Below are 21,448 nucleotides of genomic sequence, written 5' to 3'. Positions count from 1 at the left end.
ATCTTTTGGAATATCTTTTTTTATACCTAAAATGGTTATTAGGGCAGAGAACTGGTTGTTAAATTATTTGAATCCCTCCACTGGAGCAGGGGTTAGCAAACTTTCCCTATTAAGGGACAGATAGTGAACATTTTAGGCTTTGTGGATGGTACTCTGTCACAGCTATTCAATGCTGTCACTGTCTTAGTGTGAAAGCAGCAGTAGAAATTACAAACAAATAAGCATGGCTGAGTCCCAATAAGATTTTATTTATGGACAATGAAATTTGAATTTTATATAATTTTGATATATGGCAACGTATTATTTTTCTTTTAACTAAAAATAATCTTTTAAAATGGAAAAAAAAACATTCTTAACTCATGGGCTATAGAAAAACAGGTGGTAGGCAGGCTTTCTGTACGTATTTGGCACTGGCCACAATTTGCTAAACCCAGAGCTAGAGTCTAACTCTGCCCAAGTTCTGACATTAGAGTCTAGATGAGGCTTAGAGACGGATTATTAAATTTTAACTCAAAATGCGGGCTTCCCACTGTCCAGTCCACTGCCCTTAACAAGGCTCCAAGCTGCTGGCTTAATCATGATTTCAGATGTGGTCTGTGTGTCCTTGTGATATAGAAAATAGATGTGCGGCCAGTGGCCCTTTCCAGGAGTTGACCATGTAAGGGCCTTCCTCTTTTCGCAGCCAGTGGCAACCTAATTTTGTCACGCCTGATCCAGGCTTACGCACGCTTTCCGTTTATACCTCTCTCGGATTGCAGGGCTTGGAAGCCCATCTGTTCCTTACTACGAATCCCTGTTGTCTCATTGGCTGCTTTTGAAGCAGGTGCAAAATGTTTTTAACTTTAAGTGGAATTTGGGGTCACTGGCGTGGGGCCTGGAAGTTACTTTAAGTGGTGAGTGTTAAACTAACTCCTCCCAGGTTCCCACTGCTGGTAATAATTAATGAGGCATTTGCTCAAGGGCTGGGTTATAACGTGCACTGCTTTTTTCTGTTGTCGTCGGTAACTGCTTGGTTGCCTAGCACCACACTGGTCTGCCTGGTCGTCATTCCTTCTATGCTCAGCTGCTCCTGCCGCCTTCCAGCCTCAGCTTTACGACAGACGCTGGGACCAGGACGAGAGCTGTTCGGTCACGCTCAGAGTACAGCGGCAACAGCGGCAACAGCGTCGCCGGCGCCGAAGAACCATGCTGAGAGGCAAGTCCCGGCTCAACGTGGGGTGGCTGGGTTATTCTCCCGGGCTGCTCCTCTACCACAGGACGCCCCCAGCTGGACGTATGCCGCGGAAACCTAGCCGGTAAGTCACGTGAACGCCTGTCCCCGCCGCAGCTTGCGTCAACACAGTGCGCTGCGACTGCGCGCTGCGTTCCGCGGCCCGGCTTCCGTGGACACTTCCGGCGTGGCTTATCTCAACCAGGCACCTGCAGAGCCAATTCAGGATAGCCGCGGACCCCGGACAGAGTCCGAGGACCTGGTTCAGGTGGCAAAGCCATGGAGCGCCTTGATAAAGCGGCGCTAAATGCGCTGCAGCCGCCCGACGTCAGGTAGACCAGAGCGGGGCTTGGGCAGGGCAGCGGCCCAGACCGTGAGGCGGGCCTGCCTAGGTCTGGAGCCGGGTATGAGGGAAGGCCCGAGCCCAAAATACAGGCCTGCGGTGGGTGTGAGGTCAGGACCCTCCGGGTCGGACTTCAGAGTGAAGGAGCGGTGAAGCAGGTTGGGCCCTGCAGCATCTGCACGCCCGGCCGTGGCCCTTCGCTCGGGAACGAGGGACCCGGCAGGGTCATGGCAGGATTTTCCGGTGGGCCTGCAGCTCGTGCTTCTGCCGTAGCACTTACTCGCGCTGTGGTCTGTATTGCTATCTTCACTCTCTTTCCCCACTGCAGGTTGAGCTCCCTGAGGACAGGAGCCAGGCCTTCTCCATCTCCGTGTCCCCTACCGCGCCTTCATCATCGGGGCTTAATAACTGTTTGCTGCATGAATGAGAGTAGGGGCAGCCCTTGGTGTAAGACTACTTACTTCCCTTGGAGCATCATTAGGATGGGGGTTGGTGGCTGAGCAGAGAGAAGGCAGGTGGTTCCTTCCGACTAGCCCAGCCAAGGGTACCTATGTAGGCAAGAGATTGGGAAGGGATTTAGCTATCATTCAGTGATGACCTATTGTGTTTCAAGATTAATTTAGGTGCTTTATTACAGACGTTATCATAATTAAGGAAGTGCTTAGTTTCCTGATTTTAAGGAAGGTGAAGTTGAGTCAGACTAAGTGACTTACGCAATAACGGGTCACACAGTTTGTAAGTGTTGAGGCTGGCATCTGACCAAGCCCACTGACTCCAAATCCCGTGATCTTTGGAGCTTGTGCTCTTTCTCACAATGTCTATGTAGGCGAGTTTATCATTATAATTATTATTACTGTCTAGTAGTAAGGATACCAATAGATATTTTCATTAAGTACACTTAAAATGCAGTGTAGTCCTCCTAGACTGATTTTCATGTTTCCTAATGGAATTTTCAGTGAAATCTACTTGGAGTAGAAGTCTGAGTGCCACAAAAGGGTGTGCCACACAAAAGGGGGTGTGCCACACACTATCTGTTCAGTGTTTGCTGCAGGCATGGATATGAAAGGATGAAGGGGGTTAATTCTAAGTGGTTTTAAGAGTGGGGAGTTACTTCTTTTATGTGAGACCAACATTAATTCTGGACTTCCACGTTGTTCTTTGCTAACATGTCTCAGTAACATCCAATCAAAGACAGATAAAATACATCAATTGAATTTTTTAGAATAAATCACCAGTTGTACCCAAGCTGGCTGGTGCCAGCAGAATTGCCAGCTGAGGTGGGCTGTGGCTGGAACCAAGGAGAAAATGTCCTGTAAGCCCTAGAGGAAGTTTGCTAGTTTTCAAAAGTTTGTACACTTAACTTAGTCCCATATTTGTGAGGTCACAACCCAGAATAAGAGTGATTTTTGAAGCTTAAAGAGAAGTGAGGAGTTGATGATAAACTACAAATTGTTGTTAAGGTATGTGGAATGTGTGGGCTAGCAATTAACGTGCAGAAAAGAAAAGATTATGTGGGGTGGTAGGATTGGAAGTAATTTTTGTTTCTTTAAAACATTTTTATGGTATTATATATTTTTAATAATAAACTTTCTCAAAGCCAGGCCAGATAATACATATTCAAGAGAGGTAATCTGAAGGACAAGAGAACCAGTTAATCAGCCCTTTCTCTAGATTCTCACACTTTATTTCTTTATCAGGATAAATAATCTGAACTTTACCTCCCTAAAACATATACTTTAACTCACCATGGAAACACCTTAAAAGTCCAGTTTTTTGTGGGGGTCCACAAAAGAAGTGGCCAAATGCTAACTTTTTTTTTATAGAAATATTGCACACACTCCTATTCTTCACGAAGATTACACAGTAAATAAATTTCTCTAAAAATTTACTACTAGGAAACAGCTTAACGAATCTCAGGCATATTAGATAAACATTGTATAGATTACACTGGGGAACAATTTTTTTTCATTTTCTGTTGCATGAGGTTTTAGAACTGTTTCTATATATTTCTGCATCACTGATTCCAAATCTGAAATCCGTTTTTTGGTGCATGCTCTAGTTTTTATGCAATTTTAATTTCTTTTTGTTACAGTTAATGGTATGCACTGGTTTTTAAAATTATTTTTATTTATTCATTTTAGAGGAGAGAGAGAGAGAGATTGAGAGAGAGAGGGAGAGAGAGAAGGGGGGAGGAGCAGGAAGCTTCAACTCCCATATGTGCCTTGACCGGGCAAGCCCAGGGTTTTGAACCGACAACCTCAGCATTCCAGGTCAACGCTTTATCCACTGCGCCACCACAGGTCAGGCGGTATGCACTGGTTTTTAAATTGGAGTTAAAGGGAAACGACTCTTGGATTGAACATAACCACAAGGCAATTAATGTTTTACAAACATCACTTTTACATAATTGTAGTTGGTTTTAAATGTAAAAAATTATTATCTGATAAAAACACCCTTTTATTTTGTTCTAAGATTAAATCATGGCTTCTTCGAGTAGGTGTAAATGTAAGAATAGTCCTGACACCTTCTGTTATATATGTGGCTGTTACACACTTCAACGTCAAAGGCACAATATTTCATCTTTTGTGACACGTGCATATATTGCCTCTTTTCAGCAGTTCCAATTGGTTATTCAACTCATCTGTGAGAAGATTATAATGACATAAAAATTGTCCTCGACTTTCTTAAGTATGAGGAGCATAACTGGGTCATTTGTGTGGATCTTAAAATGGTAAATTTCCTGCTAGGGCAACAGAGAGGTTTCATGAAGTATCCTTGCTTTCTGTGTTTGTGGGACAGCTGAGCTTGGGAGAAACACTGGACACAGAAGGAGTGGCCGAAACTGAAGCTCTGGAAGTAGGGATGTAGAATATTGTGAATGAACCTGTAGTTAATTGAGACAGGATCATTTTTCCCCCTCTTCACATCAAACTTGCCTTAATGATGCAGTTTGTTCAGGCTTTGAATAGGGAAAGTGAATGCTTTCAGCATATTATTTCTGCCTTTCCTGCCTTCTCTTTGAAGAAGGTAAAAGCAGGTATATTCAATGGACCTCAAATTCGAACCCTCATATGTGACGAAAAATTTGCCAGGAAGATAAATAAGGAGGAAAAAGCAGCATGGCAGTCTTTTGTGGCAGTTACAAAGAACTTTTTCAGCAACAAAAAAGCAGAAAACTATGAACTTCTGGTTCAAAGGATGCTGTTGGCTTTCCATGACATTGGATGTAACATGAGCGTTAAGATTCACTTCCTGAACAGTCACCTTTATAAGTTTCCCGAAAATCTTGGAGCCGTTAGTGATGAGCAGACTATTGGTGGAGCATCAAACGAGATTGTCCTCGACAAGTACACAAACACAAGAGCTACAAACACAAATTTTTGCCTGAATAGAATTTAAATAAGTTTTGCGCAAATTTTATGATTAAAATAGTGTTTTAATATGTTCTGTTTCAAAATTTTAGACAAATTCTGATGCAATCATATCTTTTAGTGTATTAGTGTATTTAGTGCATTATACAAATTATTATATTTTCACAAAGATGATGCCTAAAAAGACTGGATATGAATGACAGTCTCTTGAAGATGGCCCTGTAGCTAAGTCTCTAAGATCTTTCAATTTTGAGTCCCTGACTCTGCTCTCCCTCTTCTGGTCACTGTTTCCAGGGAAGAAGCAGGGTACCCAGAGTCGTCTTTGTGGGTATTTGTAGTGTTTATACACAAAAGAAGGGTTGGAAGTGGCTGTGCAGCTTCTGATTTTCTCTTTGTTTATTCCAGAAATGAAAGTTCAGTAGCATCTACCCTGAAGACTCTCCTGTTCTTCACAGCTTTAATGATCACTGTACCTATTGGCTTATATTTTACCACTAAATCTTATGTTTTTGAAGGTAATTCTACTTTTATAGACATATTACTATATTTAATGTTCTGTGCTTTTATGACCACTTTATAGGTATAAACTGGGTATTTTTAAGTGTTCTGCAGTCATCCGTTTTGCTTTTCAAATATAATGTTACTCATAAGGAGTCTTACTAAAATGAACATTTTCATCACTCATAGTCATTTCAGCTTGATATCATTTTTGTTTCTGGTTTTCTATGAAATAGTTTGCAGATCCTTTCTTTTAATACCCTTTGAGAGCAAGAGTTGACTGGCAAGTGAGATGGAATTTGGAAGAATGTACCTGTGGTGGCAGACATTTGAAAGAAGATGAAATAAAGTCCCCTTTTTTTGTGTCACAGTCCTTAGATGAAATGATAATTACAGTTCTCATTCAAAATAAAGTTTTCATATATAAAAGGTGTTCAGATCTTTAAATGAATACTAGTTTTATCACTACCCAAAGTGTTACTTTTTAATTTTCTGACTAAATATACAGCTAATAAAAATTAGTATGCTTTGTTTTTTGTACTTTGATAAATTTTGCAATAAAATGAAATTTTTTTTTTCTCTTGATAGGCGCCTTTGGGATGTCCAATAGGGACAGCTATTTTTATGCTGCTATTGTTGCAGTGGTTGCTGTCCATGTGGTGCTGGCCCTCTTTGTTTATGTGGCCTGGAATGAAGGCTCACGACAGTGGCGTGAAGGCAAGCAGGATTAAAGTGAACATCACTTTTTGATAGCATTAAATTGGTTTTCAAAAATGGCAAATGCATCCAGGATACAGGTGATTTCAATAAAATTGAAAGGACATGTTAAAGTCTATCTTAAGGAGTTATATTTGACTAGTGTAAATTTTGATCCTTCTAATACAGTGGTTTGCATCGTCAATTTTAACTTTATGAGCCTCTTAATTGCAATGAGAATCTGAAAAAATTAAATTTGTTACAAATAAGTGTGCTTAATTACATATTCTGGGAAGAATTTGATAATTTTACAACAAAAAATGTTTTATAGTATTTTGTCTTTTAGTTAGTTTTGAGTTAAACTTTTCTGTATATATTAATAGGTGCACATTGAAGCAAATCTAAACTTTATTTTTTGCTGGAATCCTTTCTCTCCCTATCATAAAAGTGTCGGGTCATTGGATTTTTGGTGGTTAACACCTGTGGAAAATTGCTTAAATTGTGGATACTGGAATTATTCTGAATGTCATTGAGAAATTTCAAATAAAGTATAATCCCTAGTCATTAGGAATCTTTCATAACATTATTTCATGGGGAAACTAGGCTAAATTCCACCCATTTTACACAAACTGGTTTATTGAAGGATCTCAGTAGCAAAGCAGAGCTAGCTGCCTAAACACTGGCCTCCTCCCTAAAGCCTCTTGCAGGCCAGCCTGTGCTTTCAGACCAACTCTTTAATAATATACTTTGCTCATCAGTGAAGAGACACTGTAATTACCAGGTTTGTGTAAATTTCCTTTAAATTTGTTTTTCCTGTTTTTATAATATATGTGATAAGATTTACATGTAAATGTTTATTTTTGCATACTAAGGGAGTGTGAACAATCCTGAAAAGAGATTGTTTTATCACCCAGGAAGTATTCTTTGGATTTCTTGTCTTCTCTTTTTAATCAGAGCTGTTATATCCCAGATATGTATAATTAGATAATTCTTGAGGCCCTTTCTGATAGAAAAAGACCCTATGTTTTTATTTTAATATTTTTAGTCTGTATTCTTTCTAGCCACTTGGTATTATTTGTATGCAGTCTAAACACACACCTGGAAAATGCATATTAAAACAGGAAAATATTGAAATTCCCTGTAATTTTGCCACCTGGAGATAACCACTATTATAGTTGACATTCTGTGTACATTTCTTAATGCTAGTTCCCTACTCACTAAAAGTTGAGATTAAGTTCACATCCTACCAACTTTTCCTGGCAGCTATTTGTATTTTTTTCTCATGAGTAATCAAGTGGCCATTTTCTTAAAAAATAAATAAAAACACATTCTACCTTTGTTTTTTTAGGTAGGTAACTCATTGTTCAAATTCCCTGTTATTGCTGATTGCTAATACAATGGTCATTGCTGTGTTTGCCATTATCAATTTTTTTGTTCACCCCTATTTTTAATGTGGAATTGGATTCTTGCTTGGAGTTAAATATCTGTAGTTTAAATGTCCTCTTTATGCAGTGATTATAAATGTAAAGTGTTTTCTTAAAAAAAAGACAACAGTTTTAGTATAAGGTTGTACAAATATAATATAAAATATAGAATACCCCAGTTTAAGTCTGCAGTACTATGTTAGATTTCTAGACAGTCCATCTTTAGATGCCTTGTTGTACTTAGAATTGTTGTCTACCTAATTTCTTTTTCTATAATCCCAAGGTTTTTCTTGTGCTTTTGGGATGTTATACTATTTGTAAAATATTAATATCTAATGTTGGATTATTTTGTTTGTTTTTAGACATTTGGTGAGTAGATGATGATATGAGTATTTTTCTGCAAGTATTTAAACCAGGGATTCATACAAAAGCAGTTGTACTTTGCTCTTGAAAAAAGAACCAAGTGTTTGAAATTTAGACTTCAATGCTAGGGTTGGTATTTAGAATTATTACAGTATAGACTTGTTTTCAAGCCAGCTAATTTTTTCCTGGGGTTTCAACTGTTAACTCATTAGTTAGCTACTGTTGAAATAACATTGTATTTGACATACTGATTTTGGTATTTTTCACTGGTTTTCTGTTGCACAATGTACATACTTAAGGATCTATAGAAAGGAAAGCTACAATTTAGCTCTTATAAATGTTTCAAGGTAGGAATACGTTCACTGTTGTTTGAAAAGTAATTATAAGAATAACCTTAATTAGGAAGTGTAACTTGAAATGTCAGTACAAGCTACTGATTTAACCCCATTTACTGGAACATATTACTTTCCTCACTTCACCTCCCATTCCCTCCCCCCCCCCCCCAATATAATCTTTTCCCCATTGTGCTCAAAACTGAAAAGTCTGATGTCTTTAGTTCTTAAAGTGGATACTATTTTACATGTAGCACCAAAATTCAGTTTTGGGTTGTTACTGAAGAAATTTGAACCTTTTATTAATTTAAAAACAAACAACAAACAAACAAAACCCCTGTGTTTCCTGGGAGTATATATGAAATAAATTGTAATAATTACACTTCATAAAAATTCCATCAGCTTTGCCAAAAGTGACAACTGATTGACTTTTTTGGTGTTTGTTTTCTATTTTCACATAAATTTGATGTATACATCTAGACTAGAGTATCCAAAGAGACCAATAAGAACAGTTAAATAAATAAGGTGTGCCCAAGGAAGGATGAAAGCTGAAGGTACATGGAACAAAGATTTCAAATTCAGTTTTAACCATTTCTAGTGTGTATTTCTTATCTCCAGATAAGTGCGTGTTTATTGCTTCCTGCGCAAGTGAAGTTGTAGACTGTTAGGTCACTCTTATAAATGGTTCAACTATGGTACCGACTTTGTCACTTGCCGTAGGTCAACAGCAGATTTCTCTGCTGTCAAGTACTCTGTGTCCTCTACCAGAGTGGTACAACTTTATTAGTTCAGACTCATATTTGAGATAAATTTGCAAAAGCTAGGATGAAGCAGCATATTAATAACAGGATTTTTTTTTTTCAGGGGGAAAGGATCACCTAAGAAAATAAGTTATTTTCAGGGACTTTGGAAACCTAATAATAAATACTACATGCAACCTATGAATAGCTTAGTCCCTTATATATTTATTAAAATCGTCTAGAATTCCTCTACTTATCCATTACTCCTGACCACTTTCCTTACCTGTTTTCTTGCTATCTGTATTTAAATGTAATATCTGCATTACTTTACGGTGTTCTACAGGTCATATTTCTCAGTTCCACAGACTAGTCTTCCTTTTCTTCAGATTCAGTGAAATCTCACTGAACAGTAAGAACAGCAATAGCTAACCACATCTGCACAGCACCTTACAGTTTGCAAAGAACATTCACATATTCTCGTTTGAGTTTTGCACAGTGAACCTTTTACCCAATGTCTCTTGATATCAATGCTTAAGTGTTAGAATCTTTAAATTACTATAGTCATTGAATATGCTGTAGTCTTGAATAGTGCCCTGACTAGGGGCAGGCTTTAGATGCGCTATGTTGAAAGCTGTGTGTACTTATCAAAATGGGGGATTTGAATTCTTAGCCACTTTGAAACAGATTTTCTTTTGTTAAGTGGTGCTTTTTTAACCATTATCTGGATGGATTTTGTATTCATTACGTTCTAGCCTGTAATTTGTATATATTTACCATCTGTTGTCATTAAAAAGGTGTTTGTAACACCACTTTGATGTGTCCTGATTCAATTAATAGTAACTTTATTAAACTTTTATTTTTTTAACATTTGTTTGCCTTTATTTTTACTGTATAGGATATGTACAGAGCTGTCGAGGGTAAACTTTTATGCAGTGAATGTAGACCAGAGATCCTTAAACTGGTGGGGGCTGCGAGGGATACTTAGGAAGGGTTGGTTAGACTCCATCTGCAATGGGCCCATCTGAAGTTGTATGGCAGTGGGGAAAAGAAAGCAGCTCCTTGCCCTGTGGTTTTTTAAATAAATTCATTTAGGGGTGAATGGGCTTTAAATACCTCTAAAAGAGTGATCAAGGAATAACTTGTGGCTAATTAATGATGGGGGTAGTCAAATCCTAATGATGTCCAGCATGCCACCCCTTATGCCAGTGCTATTTGGCATCAGTCTGAGGGATCTACCTAGTTCTTATTAATAAATTCCATTCAGCTCCCAAAAATGATTTGAGATATCTTAGTGTCAAAATATATGGATTATATATACAATTGCATTCATTTATATTCAAAAGTAGATTATAAAATATTCAGGGAACTCAGTACACATGTAATGACATTGCAGAAACCACTGGAATCACCTTGTAAGATTTACTGCTCAGACCTAACCCAGACCTACTGAGTCAGAACTTCTGGGGGTGGGGCCCGGGAATATATATTTCTTTCTTCCTTTTTTTTTTTTTTTTTTTTTTTTTGAGACACAGAGAAAGAGAGAGGGATAGATAGGGATAGATAGACAGGAACGGAGAGAGATGAGAAGCATCAATCGTCAGTTTTTCGTTTTGACACCTTAGTTGTTCATTGACTGCTTTCTCATATGTGCCTTGACCACGGGCCTTCAGCAGACCGAGTAACCCCTTGCTCAAGACAGCGACCTTGGGTCCAAACTGGTGAGCTTTGCTCAAACCAGATGAGCCCACGCTCAAGCTGGCAACCTCAGGGTCTCGAACCTGGGTCCTCCACATTCCAGTCTGATGCTCTATCCACTGCGCCACCGCCTGGTCAGGCGGAATATATATTTCTAACGGCAAAATCTGACACAGCCAGTTTGAGAACTGCTAAAGAGTGAGAATTGTGTATGTTTTTAATGCTGGACTTGAAGATATTTGTATAAAGTAGGACTGAAATAGCAGGCACTTTATCAGGCAAAGATAGAATCTGTATAATGCTATATTGAAGGTTAAATTTAAAATCTGGAGACCTTTAATGGGTCCCTGACTATCCATTATTGACTGCTTCACTGTTAATGAACTATGTTAAATGGAAACTGTAGTATAGCAGACAGCCCACTTAGAAAGAGCTTAGGCTTGCCAAGAAATGGCCATGGAGCCCGTCTGACACCTTCCTCTTGTTTGGAATCCTCACAATTGTGGTCTTTGGAGATAGGAAAAACCTAACAGTTTAAGTGAACCTGGTTTCCAAAGTAAAGGAAGTAATGGAGCAAACTGGAAATGGTTTCCTAGGCATATATTTTTTAACAGTGTTACTTCCCTGTCCCCAAATATTTTTCCTCTCACTGCTTATATCTTCCCACTTTATTTCACATACACCCTGCTGTTTTTCCCATTAAAGATGCATTTACATTAACCCTTTTAGAAAATGCAGTAGTACTGTGGAGAGCAATTGTCCATACCCTAGTGGCTCAGTTGATGTGTTCCTCCAAAGGAGCATCCAGCTGCCCAGAGGAAATGAATATTAGAAATTACACTTCCTATAGTGTCTATTTCTTGCCATCTTCACTGCTACCACCTGGGTTTAGACCAGTTTCACTCCTTGCCTGGAACCTTTAACTACTCTCTGCTGCTCTTCTTGCTTCTGTAATCATTTCACCACAAAGCAGCTTGAAGATTTCTTAAAGTGCCTTTAAAAATATTAGATCATAATGAACAAAATGAACTAAATACAAACAGTCATAGAGAGCAGACTGACAGCTGTCTTAGGGGATGAGTGGTGGGGAACTGGGTGAAAAAGGTGAAGGGATTAAGCAAAAAATAATAACACAGGCACAGACAATATGGTGTTTATCAGAGGAAAAGGTAGTTGGGGGGAGGTAGAAGAGTGTATAAGGGGGATAACTGATAGTGAAAGGAGACTTGGGGTGGTAAACACAGTATACAGATGATATGTTATAGAATTGTACACCTGAAGTTGGTATAATTAACCAATGTTACCCCAATAAATTCAATTAAAAAGTAAAAAAATAGCTAAAAAAAATTAGATCAGGCATGCTATATACCAGGGGTCAGGATGGGGAGTGACTGAGAAAGGTGTATTTTGGGCTTCAGAGCAGAATGCAGAGTCCTGAGAACAGAGAGCCAGAGAAAGAATTTGATGGCCCTCCAACTGTTTGTGCCTGAAGCAGAGCTGACAAAATTGGGTACAGAGGGACTGTGTTATTATCTTGCCGCTTACTAGGGGCTAAGCCCTCACACAGCTATAAGGTCCTCTGGAGAATGGCCCTGCCTTAGGTCCTGCCCTTTCCTGACAGACATTTTTTCCATATTCCAAGATACATGCCTCCGTTCATATCTATGTCTCTGTCTACTACATATCCACAGCCACAGCCATATCCATACCTCCATACACAGTATATGCATGTACTTCACATTGCCTTATTCATTTAACAAATTTGTTGAGCCCTGCAGAGGACATTGCTGGGAGCCTCGCCAGCATGAAACCCCTCCCTCGGGGTGGCCACCCAGTGGCCTAAATTCCTAAATTAACCAGTATTATACCCAAGTGATTGCTTTGGGACTGGGCACTTGTCCACATATAAACCCAATGCTTAGCGTTGCTTGGCCTAAGTGATTTTTTTCGTGGGTGGCCATGTAACCTGAATCAATACAGAATAAAGCCCAGGGTGCTTACTCAGTGGTTGGTAAATGTGTGGTGTACTGAAGCCCCAAGTGACTGCAGCCATTTTATCATCATGAGGGAGGAAAGCATGAGGATTTCATCAACACACTGAGAAGAATATGCGGAGAGGATCACAGAGAAATGGAACAGGAACACTAATTAAACTGTGCCTGTGGATTAGCCCCATCTCTGGCCTTTTCCATTGTTTAAGCCAGTTTGAACTGCATTTTCTGTTACTTGCAGTTGGCTAAAATATGTGCTAAGCACTAGGAATTCAGTGGTGAACAAGACAGTGCCTATCCTCCTGAGCTTCCATTTCAGTGGAGGGAGGTAGATAAACTAATAAGATAAATCCATCCAATATTACATGTTGTGAGAGAAATGGGAGACTTGCAACTTTTGATTAAGTGGTCAGGGGAAGTCTCTCAAGAGTTATAACCTAGCCTGCCCAGGTTGCTGGCTTGAGCATGGGATCATAGACATGACCACATGGTCATTGGCTTGAGCCCAAACATCACTGACTTGAAGTCCAAGGTCGCAGAACTGAGCCCAAGGATGCTGGGTTGAGAAAAGGGTCACTCGCTCTGCTGAAGCTCTTCCCCACCCCATCAAGGCACAAATGAGAAAGCAATCAATAAACAACTAAGGTGCCATGACGAGGAATTGATGCTTCTCATCTCTCCCTGCCTGCCTGCCTGTCTCTATCTGTCCCTCTCTCTGTCTCTCTCAGAAAAAAAAAAAGTTATAACCTAAAGTGTGAGAAAAAACTAGCCCTGGAAAGATCTGGGGGAAAGTGTACCAGGCCGAGGAAACAGCCAACGTAAAGCTGTGATGTGGGAATGAAGATGGGAGTTTAGAGGAACAAAAGATTCCAGAAGCTGGAGAATGTTGAGCAAAGGGGGAGCAAATGAAATGAAGGTAAGTGGCCTCATCTGTAGGCTGTGTATAGCATCTGAATCTTACTCTGAGATTGGCAGCTATGTGGAAGATTTTGAGCAGAGGCATATAGCAGGGCTCGGGAACCTATGGCTCGTGAGCCAGATGTGGCTCTTTTGATGGCTGCAACTGGCTCACAGACAAATCTTTAATAAAAAAATAACATTAAAAATATAAAACATTCTCATGTATTACAATCCATTCATTTCCTACTGCTCATGTTCATGGTTGTGCTGGCTTTAAAGATGGAGGAAGGGAGCCAGGAGTTAGGGAATATAGACAGCCTCTTGAAGCTGGAGCCCCATGCATGACTGCAGTTCTCTGGGTAGGTCATCAACTCCTCAAAACACCAAAAGCCCAATGGGGTGTTTAAGAGAGTTCCAGGAGAGCTTCATGATTTGATTCTCAACCGGCCTGACCCCACCCCCAATTTTTGCCTGGGCAAGTTCTAGTGGCTCATTCATTTCCATGCAGGCCAACATGACATCAACCAATTTTGATCACAATCATATGCTCAGTACCCTGCCTTGTGCCTGGTACAGAATAGGTGTCCAGAATAGGTGTGTTGAGTGAATAAATGTCATTCCATATAATGTCCCTTTTTAGCATTATTTTTTCTATTGAGTATCTTTTCTGTTTCCTTGAGCTCCTTAGGTAGCTGGGTTTGCCATGGAGGTGGAGTCCTGGGGAGCAGGTGAATCCCTGCCTAAGGCTCACTCCACACTGGTGGCAGATGACCTCCAGAATTAGGCCCTATATCTTCCCCCAACATAAAGTTTTCTACAGAATGCAAATTGTTTATATTTGACATCATTTGGACACATGGTTCTTTATCAGCAATAGATGTAGTTTTTATTCTAGAGGGTATGTGATCTTTCTGTTAATGTAGTGGGTTTTGAAAGTTTAATTTGTAGCAATTCAATAACAACAAGTGATAATATTTAAGTTGTTACATGTTTCATTTAGCTTTTATTTTACTGATAATAATTAGTCTCCTCACCTGAGCAGGCTGTGGTGTAGTGGATAGAGCATCAGACTGGGATACAGAGGACCCAAGTTCGAAACCACAAGGTCTCCGGCTTGAGCGTGGGCTCATCCAACTTGAGCACGGGTTCACCAGCTTGAGCGCAGGGTCACTAGCTTGAGCGTGCGATCATAGACATGTCCCCATGGTCTCTGACTTGAGCCCAAAGGTTGCTGGCTTGAAGCCTATGGTCGTTGCCTTGAAGCCCAAGGTCACTGGCATGAACCCAAGGTCAGTAGCTTGAACAAGGGGTCACTCACTCTGCTGTAGCCCCCCGGTCAAGGCACATATGAGAAAGCAATCAATGAACAATGAAGCTGCTGCAACAAATAATTCATGCTTCTCATCTTCTCCTTCCTATCTGTCTGTCCTCTTCTGTCCCTCTCTCTGTCTCTCATGAAAAAAGAAATCAGTCTTCTCCTTCTGATAACTTTATGATTATCTCCAACCTGAGAGGTTTAGCACAGACAATTGGGGTGGCTATTTCAGGAGGATCCCTCTAACTAGAAATAACAGATGTTTTGTCACATTGAACTGAAAAAGCAAGCTTCCCAAACCCTGATCACATGCACATGTTAAAATGCATGTAATTTTAACAAAATATAATTTAACAAAATATGTTGAATATTTAATTATTTTCATTATGAATATGTAATGTGGTTTTTGGTATTCAATGAGATCTCTCTGTGCTAAGTAATAGCCTCTTTGGGATAGTCATTATCTTTCATGTTCTAAAAAATGTTTAGTGTATTTTCTGAGAATCTATCAGACTATCCCTTGTAAACTGACCCAAAGGGCTTTTTTGGACATCCTATTCCAAAACCTGCGAGTTGTATAAGGTCCCTAATGAAAACCACAGTACCTTTAAAAATATTTTAATAGACTATTTTTTAGCAGAATTTTAAGTTTACAGTAAAACTGAGTGTAAAGTATAGAGAGTTCCCATATACCCCCTTAACCCTCTCTCCAAACTCCCCTACCATCAGCATCCCCCACCAGAGCAGTACATTTGTTATAATCAGTGAACCAACACTGACACATTATCATCACCCAAAGACCATAATTTACATTAGGGTTCACTCTTTATGTAGTACATTCTATGGGTTTGGACAAATGTATAATGACATATCTATACAGAATAGCTTTGCTACCCTAAAACTCCTCTGTGCTCTAGCTGTTCATCCCTCCTCCTTCTGAACCCCTGACAACTACTGATCTTTTTATTGTCTCATAGTTTAACTTTTTTTCAGAATGTCATATAGTTGGAAAAATATAGTATGTGGCTGTTTCAAATGGGCTTCTTTCACTTAGTAAACACATTTAGGTTTCGTCCATATATTTTCATGGCTTCATAGATCATTTCTTTCTAGTGCTGAATAATATCCCATTGTCTGGATGTACCAGTTAGTTTATCCATTTCTTTATTGAAGCATGTCTTGGTCGATTGCAGGTTTTGAAAATTATGAATAGAGCTGCTATAAACATCTGTGTGTAGATTTTTGTGTGGACATAATTTTTCAGCTCCTTTGGGTAAATACCAAGGAATGTGATTGCTGGATCTTATGGTAAGAGTATGTTTTGTAAGAAACTGCCAAAATATCTTCCAAAACTGTTGTACCATTTTGCTTTCTCACCAGCAATGAATTGGATTTTTTTTTGCTCCACATCTTCACAAGTATTTGGTATGGTCAGTGTTCTGGATTCTGGCTACTTTAATGGTTGTTCGGTAGTATCTCATAGTTTTCATTTACAATTCCCTAATAGTATATGAGTTTGAGCTTTTTGTGTGTTTATTTGCCATTTGTATCTCTTCCTTGGTGAGGTGTTAAAGAACATCTTTATAATAAATATCTTAATAACATTTAAAAACCTGAGAAAAATTTCAAATATTTTTAAAAAATCATCTTGTTAATTAAGCTACTGCTTCCCATTACCAGTAATAAGAAATATTTTGTAAAATCTAAAGTCACCAACCTAAAAATATAAACCAAGAATGCTCAATTTTGGAGAAGGACATTGGTCAAGAAGACAGAAGATCTATATTCTGGTCTCTTCTTGCCACCAAACGTGTCATCATAGAAAATTACTTTCATGATGTCAGAGTAATGGTAGTATAAGAGATACCCTTGAACTATACCCTTGAAATTTCAACAAATTCAAAAGCTATAATCCAGCAAAGCAACCCCAGCTGAGCTTTTAGGCTTGCCTCAAAGATCTATGTACCAAATGGACTAAAGGTGGAAAAGGTTGAGAAAGTAGGTGGAATATAAGACTCACTTCCAATCAGCTTCAGAGGGGAAAGAGGCCTGGACTATTTGGGATTTTTCTGTGGGGGATCTGGACCAGAGGGAAGTCTGGACTGTCTGGGTTTTTGTCTGCAGGGGCTCCGGAGAGGGGAGTAGCCAAAACTGTCTCAATTTTTCTATGGTCAACAGCAGAACAAAGGGTCATGGTCATGGTTCCACAGTCTGCCAGCAACTTGCACTTGGTGAAGAGACAGAGAACCAAAGTGTGGCCCCCAGTCACCTATCTCCCATCTCCCTCATCTCTTAGGGTATGGAGAGTGGCAGAGATAGACCTCACAGCTAATAATCCAGAGCCACTCTCTCTCATGAAGAACAGAGGTGCTCCTTACCTAGTACCCTGGTCTGTTGAGACATGGGGAGGAGCACCCAGAGGCCTGGGATCACCATTACAAAAACAATAAAGCCCTCACAACACACTCCAAATACCAACATGACTACATCACTGGGATAGCAGCATCTCACCGGATGTAAGCCCAGGAATTTCACAGAGCTAAAACTTGCAAAACAGTGCTACCTACTGGAAGAAAACAAAACAAAACAAATACTCTCAAAAATGAAATCTTTGAATTTCATTTTCTTTAATTTTTATATTTTTTTATTCTTATTTTTTGAGAATCTTTTATTTGGTTTTTATTCTTTGTTTTTTGTGTCTTTTTCTTTTTACTTGTCATTATTTTCATTTTTTATATTGTTCATTGTATTTGATATTTTTATTTCATTTTCCTTAGTTGTTTTTTGTTAGACTTCTTTTTTTTTTACATTTTCTCTCATTAAGGTATAGTTTAATGTTTAGATAAATCTATAAAAGAGATCTAAAAATATTGCATCATTTACTGAAGAATGATATAGATATAGTTCTGTTTTGTAAGACTCTGAATCTCTGAATACCATATTGTGAATTTTTAAAATTCATAAAGGAAGAAATTAGGAAATAATTTATGACAATTTACAAAATATTTTTTTTATAAATAAATTTTTATTTTAATGGGGTGACATCAATAAATCAGGGTACATATATTCAAAGAAAACATTTCCAGGTTATCTTGTCATTCAGTTCTGCTGCATACCCATCACCAAAAGAGAGATCGTCCTCCGTCACCCTCTATCCAGTTTTTTTTGTACCCTTCCCCCTCCCCTTCCCCCTCTCCCTCCTTCCCTCCCCCCACCCCCCGTAACCACCACACTCCTGTCCATGTCTCTTAGTCTCGCTTTTATGTCCCGCCAATGTATGGTATCCTGCAGTTCTTGTTTTTTTCTGATTCGCTTATTTCACTCCGCATAATGTTATCAAGATTCCACCATTCTGCTGTAAGTGATCCGATGTCATCATTTCTTCTAGCTGAATAGTATACTATGGTGTATATGTGCTCCATCTTCTTTATCCAGTCTTCTATTTTTTTTTACAGTGATTAAAAGCCTTTAAGTAAACTCTTGGCCAATACAGCAAGAATCCACTTCTTAACAACACCACACTGAAATGCCATCAAGGAAGAAGAAATCAAATACCATGGCTACAAAAGAAAGAGATACATTTCAGAAAGAAAAAAAATCTTCAATCTGATCAGGTCATGACGCAGTGGATAGAGCATCAGACTGGGACACGGAGGATGCAGGCTCGAAACCACAAGGTGGCCAGCTTGAATGCAGGCTAACCAGCCTGAGGGCAGGTCACTGGCTTGAGTATGGGATCACAAACATGACCCCATGGTTGCTGGCTTCAGCCCAAAGGTCGCTGGCTTGAAGCCTAAGGTTGCTGGCTTGAGTACAAGGCCACTGGTTTGCCTGACCAGGTGGTGGCACAGTGGATGGAGTATCAGACTGGGATGCAGAGGACCCAGGTTCGAGACCCCGAGGTTGCCAGCTTGAGTGTGGGCTCATCTGGTTTGAGCAAAAAAAAAAAAAAAAAAAAAAAAGCTCACCAGCTTGGACCCAAGGTTGCTGGCTCGTGCAAGGTGTTACTCGGTCTGGTGAATGCTCATGGTCAAGGCACATATGAAAGAGCAATCAATGAACAAGGTCACTGGCTTGAGTAAGGGGTCACTCACTCTGCTATAGTCCCTCAGTCAAGGCACAAATGAGAAAGAAATCAATGAACAATTAAGGAGCTGAGCAAAGAATTGATGGTTCTCCTCTCTCTCCCTTTCTGCCCATCTGTCCCTGTCTGTCACTTTCTCTGTCTCTCTCTCTCACACACACAAAAATCTCCAGAATGTAATTTCAATCACATGGTCACATGGAAACATTAGAGTTAAATTATAGAGAATTCAAAATTGAAGTCCTGAAAACACTCAATGAGATGTGAGAACATATTATAGGTAATTGAATGAGCTTAAAAAACAAAATAATGAAAAAACTAAGTACTTCACCAGTGAAACTGAAACTTTAAAAACAGAGATGAAGAGCCTGACCAGGCAGTGGCACAGTGGATAGAGCATTGGACTGGGACACAGAGCACCCAGGTTCAAAACCTGGAGGTCGCTGGCTTGAGTGCAGGATCATAGACATGACACCATGGTCACTGGCTTGAGCCCAAAGGTCGCTGGCTTGAAGCTCAGGGTCACTGGCTTGAGCCCAAGGTTTCTGGCTTGAGCAAGGGTCACTCACTCTGCTGTAGTCATCCAGTCAAGGCACATATGAGAAAACAATCAATGAATAACTGAGGTACTGCAACAGGAATTGATGCTTCTCATCTCTCTCCCTTCCTGTCTGTCCTTATCTGTCCTTTTCTCTCTCTGTGTCACTAAAAGAACCCCCCCCCCAAAACAAACAATACACATGAACTCAATACATGAACTAAAAAATGAGCTAGCAAGTTTAGCTAATAGAACAGGACAGATAGAGGAGAGATTCAGTGACATTGAAGAAGTGCAACTAGAAATGCTACAGAGAGATGATGAGAGAGACTCATGAATTAAAAAAATGAGAGAGTTCTACAAGAATTGTCTGACACCATCAGAAAGAGTATATCAATAGAAAAAGAGAGGGAGGAGGAAATGAAGAGCCCAATCAAACAAATAATTGATAAGAACTTCCCAAGACTATGGAAAGAGTCAGATCCTCGAATCCAAGAAGCTAACAGAACAACTATTTACCTCAACCCAAACAGACCTTCTCCAAGGCACATCATAATAAAATCATCAAAAATCAAGGAGGAATAAAGAATCCTCAAGGCAGTTGGAGAAAAGAAGAACACAACATATAAAGGAACGCCCATTAGTTATCACTGGACTTCTCAGCAGAAACTCTCCAAGCCAAAAGAGAGTGTACTCAAATATTCAAAGTACTGAAAGAGAGGAATTACCAATCAAGAATAATATTATATATACAACAAAGTTGTCCTTCAAATATGAAGGAAAAATAAAAACATCTGCAGACATACAGAAGCTGAGGAAACTTATTATCAGAATTCCTCTACTGCAGGAAATACTCAAGGGGATTTTTCAACCACATACAAAGAACAAAACAAACCAAAACTACAAATGATAGCTCCAACAAGGTTACAATAAAAACAAGGATAATCTGTGACATTGATAACCTAAAAGGGGAGAGGATAAAGATCTGCAGTAGCAAAGGAGGGTGGACTACAAAAACACTTATAAGACAAGGGTCTCTTGTCTTATGAACATTTTTGTATTAATATCCTAATGGTAACCACACATGAAAAAGCCACTACTGAAACACACAGCTGAAAAAAATAAGAAACAGGAGAAAGAAGTATAGAGTACTACCAAACAAAAAGAACTGAAAGAAACATGAAAGAGAAGAACCAAACAAGACACAGAGCTACCAGAAAACAAAATATAAAATGGCTATAGGAAATCCTCAAGCACCAATAATTACCCTAAATGTAAATGGACTGAACTCATCAATAAAGAGGCACAGAGTTTCAGATTGGATAAAAAAGCAAAAACCAGCCATATGCTACCTTTAAGAGACATATTAAAGTTGCAAGAACAAAAGTAGACTCAACATGAAAGGTTGGAAACTATTCTCTAAGCAAATAATCCCCAAAGAAAAGCAGGTGTAGACATACTAATATCTGGCAATACTAACTTCAAGACAACAAAGGTAACAAGAGACAAAGATGGATATTTCATAATGATAAAGGGAACATTGTATTAAGAACAGATAACACTTCTTTTCTGACCAAGCTGTGTCACAGTGGATAGAGTGTTGGCCTGGGATGCTGAAGACCCAGGATCAAAACCTTGAGGTGACTGGCTTGAATGCAGGCTCATCTGGATTGAGCATGGCCTCATCACCTTGAGCTCAGGGTTATCAGCTTAAGCATGGTATCACAGGCATGACCCCATGGTCGCTGGCTTGAGCCCAAGGTCACTGGCTTGAGGAAGGTTTCACTGGCTCAACTAGAGCCCACCAGTCAAGGCACATATGGGACAGCAATAAATGAGCAACTAAGGTGCCACAATATAGAATTGATGACTCTCATTTCTTTCCCTTTTCTATCTGTCTGTCTGCCTCTCTCTCTTTCATGCATGTGCATGCACACACACACACACA

At 39.4% G+C, this 21,448-nt stretch overlaps 1 protein-coding gene across 2 annotated transcripts; it reads left to right on the top strand.

The window, feature by feature from the left end:
- Positions 1-981: 981 nt before the first annotated feature.
- VMA21 (vacuolar ATPase assembly factor VMA21) lies at positions 982-9,786 on the top strand. Of its 2 annotated transcripts, none has more exons than XM_066356260.1 (3): positions 982-1,295; positions 5,330-5,439; positions 6,011-9,786. In XM_066356260.1, exons 1-3 carry the CDS (start codon positions 1,186-1,188, stop codon positions 6,151-6,153), a joined length of 363 nt encoding a protein of 120 aa, XP_066212357.1. In that variant the 5' UTR covers positions 982-1,185; the 3' UTR covers positions 6,154-9,786. The 2 variants fall into 2 exon arrangements, with proteins under 2 accessions (XP_066212357.1, XP_066212358.1); XM_066356261.1 differs by lacking the exon at positions 982-1,295 and adding an exon at positions 1,375-1,542.
- Positions 9,787-21,448: the final 11,662 nt, after the last annotated feature.

The sequence above is a fragment of the Saccopteryx leptura genome, chromosome X (genome assembly GCF_036850995.1).
Source record: "Saccopteryx leptura isolate mSacLep1 chromosome X, mSacLep1_pri_phased_curated, whole genome shotgun sequence".
NCBI classification, from domain to species: domain Eukaryota; kingdom Metazoa; phylum Chordata; class Mammalia; order Chiroptera; family Emballonuridae; genus Saccopteryx; species Saccopteryx leptura.
Note: the sequence above shows the minus strand (reverse complement) of the source record. Positions and strands in the feature narration are given on the sequence as shown.

Bases quoted from the DNA above. Each gene is read 5' to 3' on its own strand.
- VMA21 (XM_066356260.1), top strand. From the start codon at position 1,186: ATGCTGAGAGGCAAGTCCCGGCTCAACGTGGGGTGGCTGGGTTATTCT. The intron at 1,296-5,329 runs GTAAGTCACGTG...TGTTTATTCCAG, and splicing joins ATGCCGCGGAAACCTAGCCG to AAATGAAAGTTCAGTAGCAT. The intron at 5,440-6,010 runs GTAATTCTACTT...TTCTCTTGATAG, and splicing joins TAAATCTTATGTTTTTGAAG to GCGCCTTTGGGATGTCCAAT.